The 14,029-nt window shown below is 42.1% G+C and overlaps 1 protein-coding gene across 2 annotated transcripts in view; it reads left to right on the plus strand.

The window, feature by feature from the left end:
• Positions 1-14,029, plus strand: part of LOC147718733 (sodium- and chloride-dependent neutral and basic amino acid transporter B(0+)-like) — a 367,624-nt gene that overhangs the window by 256,391 nt on the left and 97,204 nt on the right. For both annotated transcript variants that reach the window (XM_086966770.1, XM_086966769.1), the window contains exon 9: positions 5,785-6,013. In XM_086966770.1, the coding sequence (XP_086822896.1) occupies positions 5,785-6,013 (229 nt within the window). The remainder of the gene's footprint in view (positions 1-5,784; positions 6,014-14,029) is intronic.

Below are 14,029 nucleotides of genomic sequence, written 5' to 3' on the forward strand. Positions count from 1 at the left end.
GTGGGTGAGACAACTTATCCAATACGGCTATTGTCTGGAACTAACCTCCACCCCCCCCCCCAACATACCCCCAAGGCACCGTCCTATGTCCGCAGAGCACATGCACTTATTGCAGCAAGAAGTACTCTCCATGCTGAAAAAGGGGCAATAGAGCTCGTGCCTGCAGAAGAACTAGGTACAGGAGTGTTATCTCTGTACTTATTAATCCCAAAAAAGGATGGTTCCCTGCGGCCCATTCTAGACCTCAGACCCCTCAACCAGTAAATACTGTCAGAACACTTTCATATGTAAACTTTACAGCAGGTCCTGCCGTTGCTCAGTCAGGGCGACTTCTTAGCGACCCTGGACCTCAAGGATCCATATTTCCACATTCCCATTCACCCAAGTCACAAAAAATATCTCAGGTTCACCATCAACAATCAGCATTACCAATTCAAGGTCCTGCCTTTCAGGGTCACCACTGCCCCCAGAGTGTTCACCAAGTGCTTAGCGACTGTGGCTGCGCACCTTCGAAGACCACACATTCATGTCTATCCCTACCTGGACGACTGGCTTGTTCAAGCAAAGTCGGCCCAGCAGTGTGCCAGCCACATGTCACGCACAATTCACCTCCTTCACAGTCTAGGGTTCTCACTCAACTACGCAAAATCGCACCTGCAGCCTGCCCATGTGCAACAGTACCTAGGGGCAACATTGAACACTGACGGCAACAGCGCAGCCAAATTCTGCCAGAGTCAACAGCATGCAGCTGCTCATTCGGAGGTTCAGGCCTAAACAATCGCTCCCAGCGCAGATGTTCATGCAGCTGATCGGTATGATGGCCTCCTGCATATTCATAGTCGAGCACGCGAGGCTACACATGCGTCCCCTTCAAGAATGCTTAGCACGACAGTGGTACCAGGCTCATGGGCATCTGAAAGACCTAGTGTTGGTGACCGGTCGTGCATACAACTCTCTGCATTGGTGGAATCCACAAAACCTTTGCAGGGGACGACTGTTCCAAGAGCCTGTCCCACAGATAGTGCTAACAACTGACGCATCTCTCCAGGGTTGGGGAGCGCATGTCCTCCATTACACTGTGCAGGGACTATGGACGGCACAACAGCAGAAGATGCATATCAATCTTTAGGAGCTGTTGGCAATCTTCATGGCACTGAAAGCGTTCAAGTTGCACCTGTGCAACAAGGTCGTGTTCCGGACGGATAACATGACTGCCATGTATTACATCCAGAAACAGGGAGGCACACACTCCCCGCAGCTCTCACCTAGCCCAGAGCATGTGGAAGTGGGCCATTCAGAGTAACATCTTCCTCATGGCAGAACATCTCCCAGGCATAAACAGCCAGATGGCGGACCTGCTCAGCAGGCACTGTCATCAGATGCACGAGTGGGAGATTTACCCCTCAGTGCTCCAACCATACTTTCAGCAGTGGGGTCATCCAGAGATGGACCTCTTTGCCACAAAAGAGAACGCAAAATGCCAAAACTTCGCCGCCAGGTTCCCACACCCGCAGTCTCAGGGCAAGCGATATGGATGAACTGGTCAGGCAGATTTGCGTATGCTTTTCCCCCAGCCCCACTCATACCGCTGGTGGCGCACAAACTGCGGCAGCACTCCATGACGCTCATCCTGGTTGCTCCAACGTGGGCACGGCAAGCCTGGAACTTTCAGTGGTGCCTCACAAACGGCTGCGCCTCCTCACTCAGAGCCGTGGAGACATTCAGCACCCAGATCCGCAACAGTTGAGCCTAGCGATTTGGCTCCTGAGGTCATAGTTTGGCTACCTCAACTTGCCCCCTGAGTGTATGAACATCATCAAAGAGGCAAGGCGACTTACAACTAGGGCGTGCTATGCAGCCAAATAGAAAAGTTTTGTCCTATACTATTCCAACAATGACATTAATCCGCTGGATGCGTCCACGCAAAACATCATATGTTACTTGCTGCACCTATATCCATGCAATCTAGCGTATAGTTCCATTAGGATACATTTGGCTGCCATGGCCACTTATCTTCAAAACAGGCAGCATCTTTCACTCTTCAGAGTGCCTGCCATTAAAGCCTTCTTGGAAGGCCTTAAAAGAGTAATCCCTCCCAGACACCCTCCTTCGCCTGTCTGGAATCTAAACATCGTTCTCACCATGCTCATGGGGCCCCCCTTTGAGACTCTTCATTCTTGTGAGATACAGTTTCTTACATGGAAAGTAGCTTTTCTAATAGCCATCACATCGAAGAGTCAGTGAGCTTCAAGCCCTGACAATTCAAGAGCCCTACCTACAAATTCATGCTAATAGGGTAGTACTGCGCACCAACTTCAAGTTCATGCCAAAGGTAATCTCGCAGTTCCACATTAATCAAAACCTAGAACTGCCAGTTTTTTTTCCAAACCCAGATTCAGTGGCAGACAGAGCACTGCACGCCTTAGATGTTAAAAGGGCTCTCCTGTATTAAATCGACAGGACAAAGGACTTTAGAAGGACTAAACAACTGTTTGTTGCCTTCTCTCCACAACACAAAGGCAACCCTATTTCCAAATCAGGTATAGCCAGATGGATTGTTAAATGCATACAAATCTGTTATCTAAAGGCTAAACGCACTTTAACAGTTCCGACAAGAGCGCATTCCACACGCAAGCTAGGGGCATCCAGGGCTTTCCTAGGGAAGATTTCTCTAGAGGATGTATGTAGAGCAGCCACATGGACCATCATACATACATTTACCAAACACTAATGCGTAGATGTACACTCCAAACAGCAAGCTGCTGTAGGACAGGCTGTTCTCAGAACTCTTTCAGACTGCTGCAGCTGGCACGGGCAACCGCCGCTAAGGAGGTAACTGCTATTTATTCTATGCACAGATATGATTCAGCAGCCCACATGCCTCGAACGGAATATGCTTCTTACCAGTATGCATCTGTTCTTGGCATGTAGGGCTGCTGACATTCATATCGTCCGCCCTCCTCCCCGGTGCCTGTTGCAGCTGTAGCACTCAATCATTTTCCGGCATGGTCATCACTTTCAGTATTACACTCCATCTCTGCCACAATGGCGAAAAAAAATCTGGGTATGGAGAGGATGCCCATGCGCACTGTAGTCCAGGGGAGGAGCCACCTATCTTGTGATACCTCGAAGACTCTTCCAGGACAACAATGTGCAATCATCCGGACCCAACACTAGGTGGCGATCTATGCACAGATATGAATGTCAGTAGCCCTACATGCCAAGAACAGATTCATACTGGTAAGTAGCATATTCCTTACTGTAGTTTGCTGGGGCAAGAGGTGGAAAACTGGATATTTCCCGCTAAATCCAGGATGCCTGGGAACCACATGCAGAAAATTAACTGCTTGGAAAATTGTATTGACTACATCCTTGTCCCAATTTCAAATAAACATTACTTGTAGTGTAGAATATAAATATGAAGAGAATGTTACATGCAAGTGTGCCTCAATGGTTAGAGCAGCAGACCCTGATGCAAAGGTCTAGCCCGGGACCAGGGTTCAATTCCCCACCGTGGCGGGTCTTGGGCTCAAAATTCCACGGACCTGATGATTCTCTCCTCGGTGCCCATTCCAATCATTGAGTCCCACTCTGGGCAATAGCTTGCTTAATCTCCACAATGGTCTCACAACGCTAAGGATGCCTGGCCTCCACCTTGGGGGTGCCCAGGAGTGGGCGCCACACAGGGAAAACCAGGATGGGTTCCACAGCGGTATTCGTACAAGCGCCTTGAGACCCTTGCGGGTGAGTAGTGCGCTATACAAGTATCAATTTAAATTTACATTTTCCGAATGTTGAGTCATGAAAGTGATACATAACTGGTTGGAACCAAATATGCCTCCGAACCGAGGCACTTACCATTCCAGTTACAGTCCTTTCAAAGGTTGGAAATGCCAAGTAATAGAAAGCAAGATGCATATGAGGTTGGTGCAAAGGCAGACAATAAGAATACCTAGAAACTGAATTATTTGTGTCTTTACATAGTTGCATGGCCTCCAATCCCACTACCAAATTCGAAACAAGCATTTTTTTTTCACACAAACATACTGGAATTCTTGCAAATGCTACAGTTACTACCCATAGCCATCAAAGCTTTGCATGTATGGATTATCTCATTAATGGGATAATTCTCACCCACCTTACTCAGCCACACTCCACTCTATACCACATCACTGTAGGCCACTGTACTTCACTCTTGACCACCCCTTTCAGCGGCACTCTATTCCACTCTACAAAACACGCCATGCTGACTCCTTCCTCCAGGATACTATATGCCACTATACTCTACAGCAATTAACTCTTACTCTAAAACACTTTACGCCACTGTATGCCCTACAACTCTGTGCCCCTTCACTCCACACCCCTCCAGTCTCACAGTATACACCAATCCCCTCTCCAACACACTATGCCACTTTACACCATTCAACGACACTTCATGCCACTTTAGCCCACTCTACACTATGCCAAGTCGCTGACACTTTACTCAAGTCTACGCTATGTCAATGTACACCACTCCACATCACAATACTTTACTCCACTCTTCAACACGATACTCTGTGGCCCTCCAGTCTAGGGCCCTTCACGAAGATGCATTACTCCACTCTATGCCACTCTACTCTACTCCACGCCACCCGACTCCACTCTATGCCACTACTCCACTCTATACTACTATAGGCCGCTCCAGTCCATGTCTTTCTTTCTCTTTCTCTCGCTTTCTCAATTTCTTTTTCTTTCTCTTTTTCTCTTTCTCTCTCCCTCTCTTACCCTCCTCCCCCCCGCCCCCCTCCTCCCCGGTGTAGAACATGGCTCAAACCCAAGAGCTCTTGCACAGGTGAGACCTATTGGGGTTGCTAATGCTTGTCGGTCTTTCCCCTGATTTCCCCCTTGTGTGCTTTTCTTTGCCTGGATATAAAGCCCCTAAAAACTGAACATATCATGGAGAATATACTTTTAGTCTTTGAATGTGAAGCAGTCCCATTTCAGTGAGAGTTGGTAACACGCATGGTGGTCCACACCAGACTGCTACTGTAAGCTCCACTTATTGTGAGCAGTCAGTAACCGAATGGTGCTCTTTGCCCCCTTGTGTTCATGTTTCACATGCGTTCTGTTACGTAGATAAAGTTGCCTTTGCATAGACAATTACAGCATGTAAACAGCTTAGTTCAAAATATGCTTCACCATTTTGAATTAGCGTGGTGTTACCTACTTGCACCAAAGCCCAATATTCAAAGATAATTACCATTTGCATCACGATTTACACTGGTCAACCAGGGCTAATTGTAATTTTTAGATGGTGCAAATGCATTGAGGCGATAATCGGTCAGTGCTAATGTATTTTCGGGGAAAACTCCATTATAGCGCAGCCAATACAATGCAAGTTCTATTACAATGAATGCTAATACAACACATGCCATTATAACTCTGACCAGCACCTTCCCTGAAGTAAGCACCCCGCGGTGTTAGAATTGCTTTTAAAAAAGTATTTTAAAAGCATGTGTTGTAAAAGTTTGCGTTGTAATGTCATACATCTGCAATTTCGTAATAATGTTTATGTAAACTTGCACTGCAGTCTAGGCAAAGTTATTCCTTCTCTTGTTCTTAAACATAATTTGCTGTTCAGGAGGCACAGCAGGCTGCATTCATCGACACAAACAATTGACTTAAATAGAACATTTCATATATGAAGTCTTTACACCCATGTAAACATTTGTTTTTGTACTGTATGTCAACGTTTTCCTCATATAATGTCATCCATGTATTTATGAATTTATGATTCTGTTTTAGGTTTGGAAAGATGCCGCGACACAAATCTTCTTTTCTCTGTCAGTGGCTTGGGGAGGTCTGGTAGCTCTGTCTTCCTACAATAAATTCAACAACAACTGCTATTCGGACGCCATATTTGTTTGTGTTACCAACTGCCTTACAAGCGTCTTTGCCGGATTTGCAATTTTTTCCATCCTGGGACATATGGCTTTCAAGGCAGGAAAACCTGTTTCCAAGGTGGTTGACTCAGGTAGGTCTGAAAATGTGCAAATGGTTGTGATATGGGCCCCACGTCCTTAGTGATCGCTCAATACAAAATTCAAATCGATTGACAGTAGTGCCTGAATTTGATTGAATGAGACTGGAAATACTTATGGCAATTAACCCTTTCAATGAACAGATTTGTGTAAGTGGCACTTCTGCACATCTAAAGAGAACATACAGAGTTCTTGAAGACCATCACAGAAGCACTAACAAACCACTAATACTAAAACAAATTAACTTTCATAGATCCGACTTCTGTCACCGCATTAAAACAGTGACCACTTTTTAGGTTGAGCCTGAGCAAGTGCGCAAGCGCTGCTCTGGCGATCTGTTGTAGTTCAGTATGTGAATGAATCCCCGCCTACTCTCGCCCATATTTTTGATTGGCTTGTGTCTTTGTCCTTAAATGCTGGCTTCTGATGTTGTAAGTAGCTTGTTAGTCTGCTATATCTTATGTTCATTTATTATTTAGGTTCATTTATCATTTTTTATTATATTTTAATTCATGTACCTTTAACTAAGTTATGTTGTCATTGCATCTTTCAATTGGATGTGCTTAGCAGTTTAGAATGTTGGGCTTGTACTGTCCAGTATAAGCTGAAGCTGATAGAAGAAACACTCTGTTTGGATCGGAGTGCTGCACTTGTATGAGAATAAACTTTATTCTTATTTATAATACCTTCTCATCTCTTTATTGGTTGCAACATAAATTTGGCAACGAGATGGTCAAGTCAGTACTCCCTGAAGCCATCGCTTTTGGACAAAAGATCCTATTAGACCTACAGTGCTTCTTTTTAATTGATGGAAAATCTGCTCATCTTTAAGAAGATTATCTTCCTCAATTGAGAAGTTTTCTAATAACTTTTCAATTACATCCAGCTTAACTCTGAAGATGTTTACAAGCCTTTAAATTCTTAATCGCGCTTTTGAGTATGACTCTACTGGGAGTTTTATTAATTTCTTCGATGCAGGCTCGTAGCATTTGAATTCTTAACCTCAATTTGAGCTTTTTGATGTTCAACACTCCTCGTTATAAGCTCTATTGTTATGGATTCATATTTTATCTACTGGGAGCTTCGCTGCATACGCTACTTGTAGAAGTACTCATTTGAATGCTAGACTCTTTGCGCGTTATTTTGGCTTGCTTTTATTCATTTGAAACCATTTTGATCACATTTTTGATGAAATATTTTCATTTTCAACCTTTGGATACTTGTGAACTTTATAGCATCTTTTAAAAATTTTTACCGGCTGATTTAGAACACTGTGGTCTTCATTTTCGTCGTCCTTCTCTCTGAGCAGACATCACCGCTCCTTTCCGGAATTCACCACGAACATTCGACAGACTTTTCTCTACCATTATTCATCTTGTTGGTCATACGTCACGAGCGTGAGCACTCGAGTGTCTTCCCTTCATCCATCATCTCGTTGATCATACGCTTCTACGTGTCTACGCTCTGACGTTCAACGTGGCAACCATTTTGTTTTCAGTTCGCCAAGGAGTTTTCAGCGGAAACTCTTTTCCCGGTTACAATTTTTGAAGTAATCATTGACAGCTGCGACTTGGTGATACAATTGGTATTTATACAGCTTCGACTTGGTGATAAAATTGGTATTTATACCCTGCTTTACAAGAAGCTATATTTTTCAACTAGACACTTTAAAGTTTTAATTTTTGTGTGCATTCTCACGCTGATATGCACAGCTTCTTTAACATGGAGTTGTTGTTTCATTCAGATAGTATTCTGATTTATCTACTGTTTCTTTAATAATTTACATGCTAGAATACATAGTGTTTGTTTAATATTTTCATTCAGGCCGAATGGTTCATCTTAAGGTCACAACCTAGTTTAATTGGTATAATGATAATATAAATGCCATGAGAATGTTTATATTCTAGCAAAGTAGGAAGTTTCAAAAAGATTTCATATTTAATATCTATAGTTTTCTGTGTAACTACTTTGTTCTTTCACAAAATTAGTATTGCCATTTTCTGGTGATTCCATTAGTTCTATATTTCCTGTGTTACATTATGGCTTTACAAACGGCAGTACTTCCCTCACCTTTTCTCCCTGAGCCTGGCACACCTAAAATTAAATGGGTCCAATGGTTTAAAGCATTTTAACAGCTACATATTAGTTATTGATGGAGTAAAATGTTCTCCCACTAGGAAAAACGCCATGCTATATAGTGCTTTAGGTGCGGAAGGACAGAATTTTTGATAATCAACCTACAGTTTTGCTCCCACCTTCTGAATACACTGAGGCAGTGGCGAGATTAAAAAAACATTTTAAAGATCAGCCGAGTATAATTGTTGAAAGACATAAGTTTTACACCAGAAAACAGAGAACATGAAAGTATTGATACCTTCTTAGCAGAATTAAGAATTCTCGCTGTGTCTTGTGAGTTTGAGGGTCCTATCGAACAGTATTTAAGGGATCAATTGGTGGTAAATTGTTTTAACAATGAAATTCAAAGAAAGATCTTATGTTGTAGGAATTCTTCACTTGCTGAAACTTTAGAATTAGCAAGGAGCATTGAGAGATGTCTCTGCTTCTAAAGAACTTAGTAGTAATTTTGTCAAGCCCACTATTACTGAATCGGTAAATAAAGTGTCAACACTTTTCTCAGATTTCTCATAGAGATAAATCTATTAGGAAAAATGACTTGAAAAAGGGGGAAGAATCTCCTGTGTTTCAGATGTGGGTCAAAAGCACATCTTGCTAACTCTCCTTGTACGGCCTTAAAGAAACAATGTACCAATTGCAAGAAAATAGGACATCTTGCTTCTGCATGCAAATTTAAGTCTAAAACGATGTATCTCGAAATGGATATTTAAAATGAGGTGGGCATTGTTAAGCATAATGAGTCCATTAAAAAGGTCTTATTATCCATTGATTTGGTTGATTCACTCCAAGATTCTAACGGTGGTGATCCCATATGTGATATGAAAATTGGAGAGGTTCCTGTAAAAGTAAGTTGACTCTGGTTCCCCTGTTACTATCCTGTCGATATATTTGTCTTTAAAGAATGGAAAGGAATTGATCTAATACCTCCTGACATTCGTACAGTAGCTTTCAATGGACAGGAGATTGACATGATGGGTTATTTTAATGATCGTCTCACCTTTAAAGACAGGATCATTGAATCTAAGATCTATATAGCAAATAAGGGTTATAATATCCTTGGTTTGAAGGATCAAGGAAAATTTGGTATGGTATTAAGACCTGGTACTGATAAACCCATTTCCCTCGATCGTTCCAAGAATGTGAGTTCAGTGGTCATTGATGACTTATCATTAGAAGCTGTTATCAACAAACATTGTGATGTCTTCTCTGATAGTTTAGGTTCAGTCAAAGGCTTTGAACATAAAATAATTTTGAAACCGGATGCCTTTCAGACTATTCACAAGGTTAGACATGTCTCTCTCAGTATTGGAGATAAACTAAAAAATCATCTTGATCAATTATGCAATGATGGAGTTATTGAGCAAATTGATTCATAGCTCTGGATTTCTCCCATTGTAGTCGCTCTTAAAAAGAATTGCGATGAGCTCAGGTTGTGTAGTGATCTGAGATCACTAAATAAAAATATTCAAATTGATTGTTTTCCCTTACCCCGCATCCAGGACATGTTGGCTCAGTTAAAAGGAACGAAGGTCTTCTCCACCATAGATTTAAGAGCCGCTTACCACCAAATTGAATTGCAGGATGACTCCAAAGACCTAACTGCATTTAACACGCCATGTGGTGCTTTCAGATTTTTTAGGTTACCGTTTGGTCTGGCTTCTGCAGCCTCTGTTTTTCAAAAATGAATGTACCAACTGTTTGGAGGTGTTAAAGAAGTTTTAGCTTATCAGGATGACCTATTAATCTCTACCAATTCAGTGCAGGAACATCTTTCAAAATTAGACCAAGTTTAGGTAGACTATACAAATATGGAATGACTGTCAAACAGAAGTGTACATTTTTATTAGATCAGGTAGAATACCTAGGTCATGTCATCTCTCAAAGGTATTGGTCCCAAACAGGATTTCTTGAAGGGTATCCGTAAATGTGCTCGACCTGCTAATAAAGATCAGTTGAGGTCATTCTTAGAGTTGAGCGAATTCTACTCAAGGTTTGTTTAAATGTTTGCCCTGATTAGTGAACCTTAGATTTTTAACTAGGAACAAGATCAGTTGTGGGGGCAATGAACAAACTTTGGCATTTGAGACTCAAGAATTTGATAATCACTGCTCCTGCTCTCAAACCTTTTAATCAAGATGACACTTCATACAATGACACTTCATACATCACGGTTGATGCCAGTAATATTAGATTGGGTGCTGTGATTAGTCAGATGGTTGAGGGAAACGAGAATATCATTGCATTTGCGTCACGTCAACTCTTCTTCTGAAAAGAACTATAGCACCATAGAGAAAGAGGCCCTAGCTTGTGTGTGGGGTGTTAAACACTTCTCCACCTATGTTTAGGTCAGAGAATTTACCCTGATTTCGGACCATAAGCCTCTAATTTGTATGTGGAATGATAAGGGGACAAGAAATGCTAGTCCTAGGCTGGTTCGGTTGTTTTCTAAACTTTATGATTTTAATTTTGTCATGACACATACCGGGTGGGAAATTTCAAAGCAGATTTCTTATCCAGGTGTCCATTACAGGATTCTGAGCTTGAAACTGTGTTGGATGATAAAGAAGTTGTTATCAGTCTGCTTGAAGGCTTGAGATTAATGGAGAATGTTCTATCTCAATCTGAGCCTCGGCAGAAGATTCTTCTCAAGAAATTTAGAGGATTTATATCTTTGGGATAGCCTTGAGAAAATCAACTTGACAAATGTACTTCCTTTTTCTAAAATTAAGGAGGAGTTGAGTCTTGAGGACAATTTTATTTTGAGGTTTCCTACTCATTCCTCCAACTTCAATCGGAGATAAAATGATTGCGCTAGCTCACAAAGGTCATGGGGGAATCACAAGCACAAAAAAGATTGAGGCTACACTACTGGTGGCCTGGAATGGATATTTGTCTGGAGACTTTGGTGATAAAGGAGAATTATATGTGTAAAGGGACTTTTCAGCATGGGAGCAAACACAGTTGTTTAACAGTCAACTTTCCCAGGAATCCCTGGGAGAAGCTAGGAATTGACTTTTTAGGTCTTGTGGGTGGGTTGAACCAAGGTTTCAGATTTATTTTGACAATTGTTGATTACCACTCAAAATGGGTATCTTTCAAATTTATGAAGGATCCCGAAACTGAACATGTGATTAAATTTTTGAAAAAACTGTTCAGATCTGAAGGGGTTCCTGCTTATCTGGTTTCAGATAATGGTGTGCAATTTGTTTCACACGTTGTGAGATTTTTTGAGTACTCTTGGAATAAAACATTTAACCACAGCACTTTACCACCCACAGGGAAATGGTTTAGTAGAAAGAGTAAAACGTGTAGTAAAAGATTCTGTCCAGTTAGCCATTTCTTCTGGTCTGTCAGTACAAGAAGTAGCAGGTGACAAAATTTGGTCGTACAACAACACTCCACAACTGGAGTCACCCCTTTTGCTACGTTGAGCGGTGGAGAGTCATTTAATGAACTTTCTCCAGAATGGGATGTGAGTGAAACTCATTTTGGTAGAAATGTATCTAATTTGGATTTTGTCAAAGTGAAGAATTCTCAAATTAAGTCAAAATCTAGATATGATGAGAACAAACATGTAAAAAATGAAGAATTTAAGGTGGGTGACAAAACTAGAATTAAAAGACCTTTTAAGGTTAAAGGGTCTAGATTCTATTCGGAAGCAACTATTGTTAAAGTAGGTAAACATTCGGTTATGGTTGTAGGTGGAAAATGGCGGGGTAACTGAAATGTTGCCAGGGTGAGAAAGTCTATAGAAACTGACTGTAAGACACATTCAGATGATTCCTTTCATTGTCCATCTAGCCACACAGTGTGTTCCTCTTCAAGGACAAGTGATTTGTCTGTTCTTGGAGATGTTTCACATGGCGTTGGTCAAAATGTCTCACATAATTCTGCATCAGTTTCTGATGCACGTATTGAGAATGATTCTGTGTCAATTTCTGATACACATTTGGAGAATGATTCCAGATTTGTGTAGTTTCTCTATTAGAACTAGTTCTAGGTTGAAGTTTACACCTAAGTATTTGGAGGATTATGTAACTTGAATTTGTTTTAAATATTGTAAGGTAAGGAGGTGTTATATCTTATGTTCATTTATTATTTATGTTCATTTAACTATGTTATGTTGTCACTGCATCTTTCAATTGGATGTGCTTAGCAGTTTAGAATGTTGGGCTTGTACTGTCCAGTATAAGCTGAAGCTGATAGAAGAAACACTCCGTTTGGATCAGAGTGCTGCACTTGTATAAAAATAAACTTTATTTTTATTTATAATACCTTCTCATCTCTTTATTGGATGCAACATAGTCCCTCCTTAATACAGCTATGTTGTCACTTGTAACCTCCCATGGCTACTGGCCCTTTTATTTGGTTGTTACACGGGGCGTGTACTACTTCTCTAATGAGTTTCTCCTACTGCAGGCACAAAGACCTGCCCAGCTGGGACAAGGGCCGCCGCGTGTTTATTCCTGTGCCGCACTTTAAATTAAACAATGGCGGGTGCCAGGTTTTGTCGGTCTTCTGTTGCACACACGTTTTAGATGTGAGCTTCTTAAAACTCTGGTAGGACTGGGTGATTCAAAATTATGATTCTAATTGTGTCAGGACGAAGCTTAACCGTGACTGTCTTCCAGCCATACCTGCTTTTCAAAGACATGCTGTTGACTAAAGAGATGCTCTGCCTTTAAAGACCGCTTTCGTTTTAAAACAGATGTGGATGTTTACACTGTGCTCACATATGGGGTACCACAATTCACCCTTGCCCCAGCAACTCACACACTGGGGTCCCAATGCAAAAGGAAGCACGGAGTCCGGGGAGAGCTTATAACGGGCATGCCGACCGCGGGTCTCTAACAGTAAGTTACATGAATGCAGCTAATGTGCGTATTTATTTATTTAGGATTTATAATGCACGTAGCTGCCTCAGCGAAAAGGCGTCCCAGCGCAACCAGAAACCCCTGAGACCAGGACCGAACAGTGAAGCAGCAACAGTTAACCTGCGGGGGAAAAAAACAGGTCTTTAAGGCTTTTCCAAATGCCAGATGGTTCGGCATAGCTCTCATGGTGAGGGGGAGCGAGTTCCAGAGTTTAGCGGCCAAATAACCGAAGGAGCGACCACCAGCCCTCGCTCTACAGACGTGTGGAACACGGACCAGCGCACGGTCAGCAGATAGAAGCAGGCACCCCGGCACATAGTACTAAAAACAAGTAGCTTATACGAGTCTCTTACTAACTCTTCCCCCTCCACGTGTCTTTCCTTCAAGGGGTGGCCCGTGGGTGGGGCCACCACACCAAGGAGGGCCTAGCCTGACCGCTGGGGCTACTGCCTTTCACAAGGGTTGTTATACTACAGCAGGGAACGGCGGCACAGTATGCATTAATGCACTTCCGTGCCAGCTCTACGGTGAGTGTCTGAAATGTTGGTGTCACAGTGCACGTCTTGGCATATCATGCTCCCAAAATAATTCCGGTATTGCCCTATTTTTAGCTTTATTAGCGTTATCTCTCTAGTGCTTCGAACCATGTTGCAGGTGTCTAAGCGCTTTCATGAATCCTTGAGGCATTTGGATTGGCTCCCTTCCTTTAAACGGACGCAAATGCATGGAAATGGCTGTAAAATTATATGCACTTATAAATTACTCTTAATGAAAAGAAACGTTGGTTGCACCAGCCCTACTACCTTTACTACTTTTAAAGGACTGTCTGAAAAAAGCCAATTTACATTTTCCTTTTACTAACCAGTGTTTTATAATATTCCATATATTCATTTAGAAAGTTTGGGGCTTTTAAGCATGAGTTTGTATGTCTAACTGATTCGCCTTCAAGCAATTTTCAAGAATGTACAGGATGCATCTGGCCTTAGTTAGTGGTACTGA

This window comes from Lissotriton vulgaris, chromosome 4_1 (genome assembly GCF_964263255.1).
Source record: "Lissotriton vulgaris chromosome 4_1, aLisVul1.2, whole genome shotgun sequence".
Lineage (NCBI taxonomy): Eukaryota > Metazoa > Chordata > Amphibia > Caudata > Salamandridae > Lissotriton > Lissotriton vulgaris.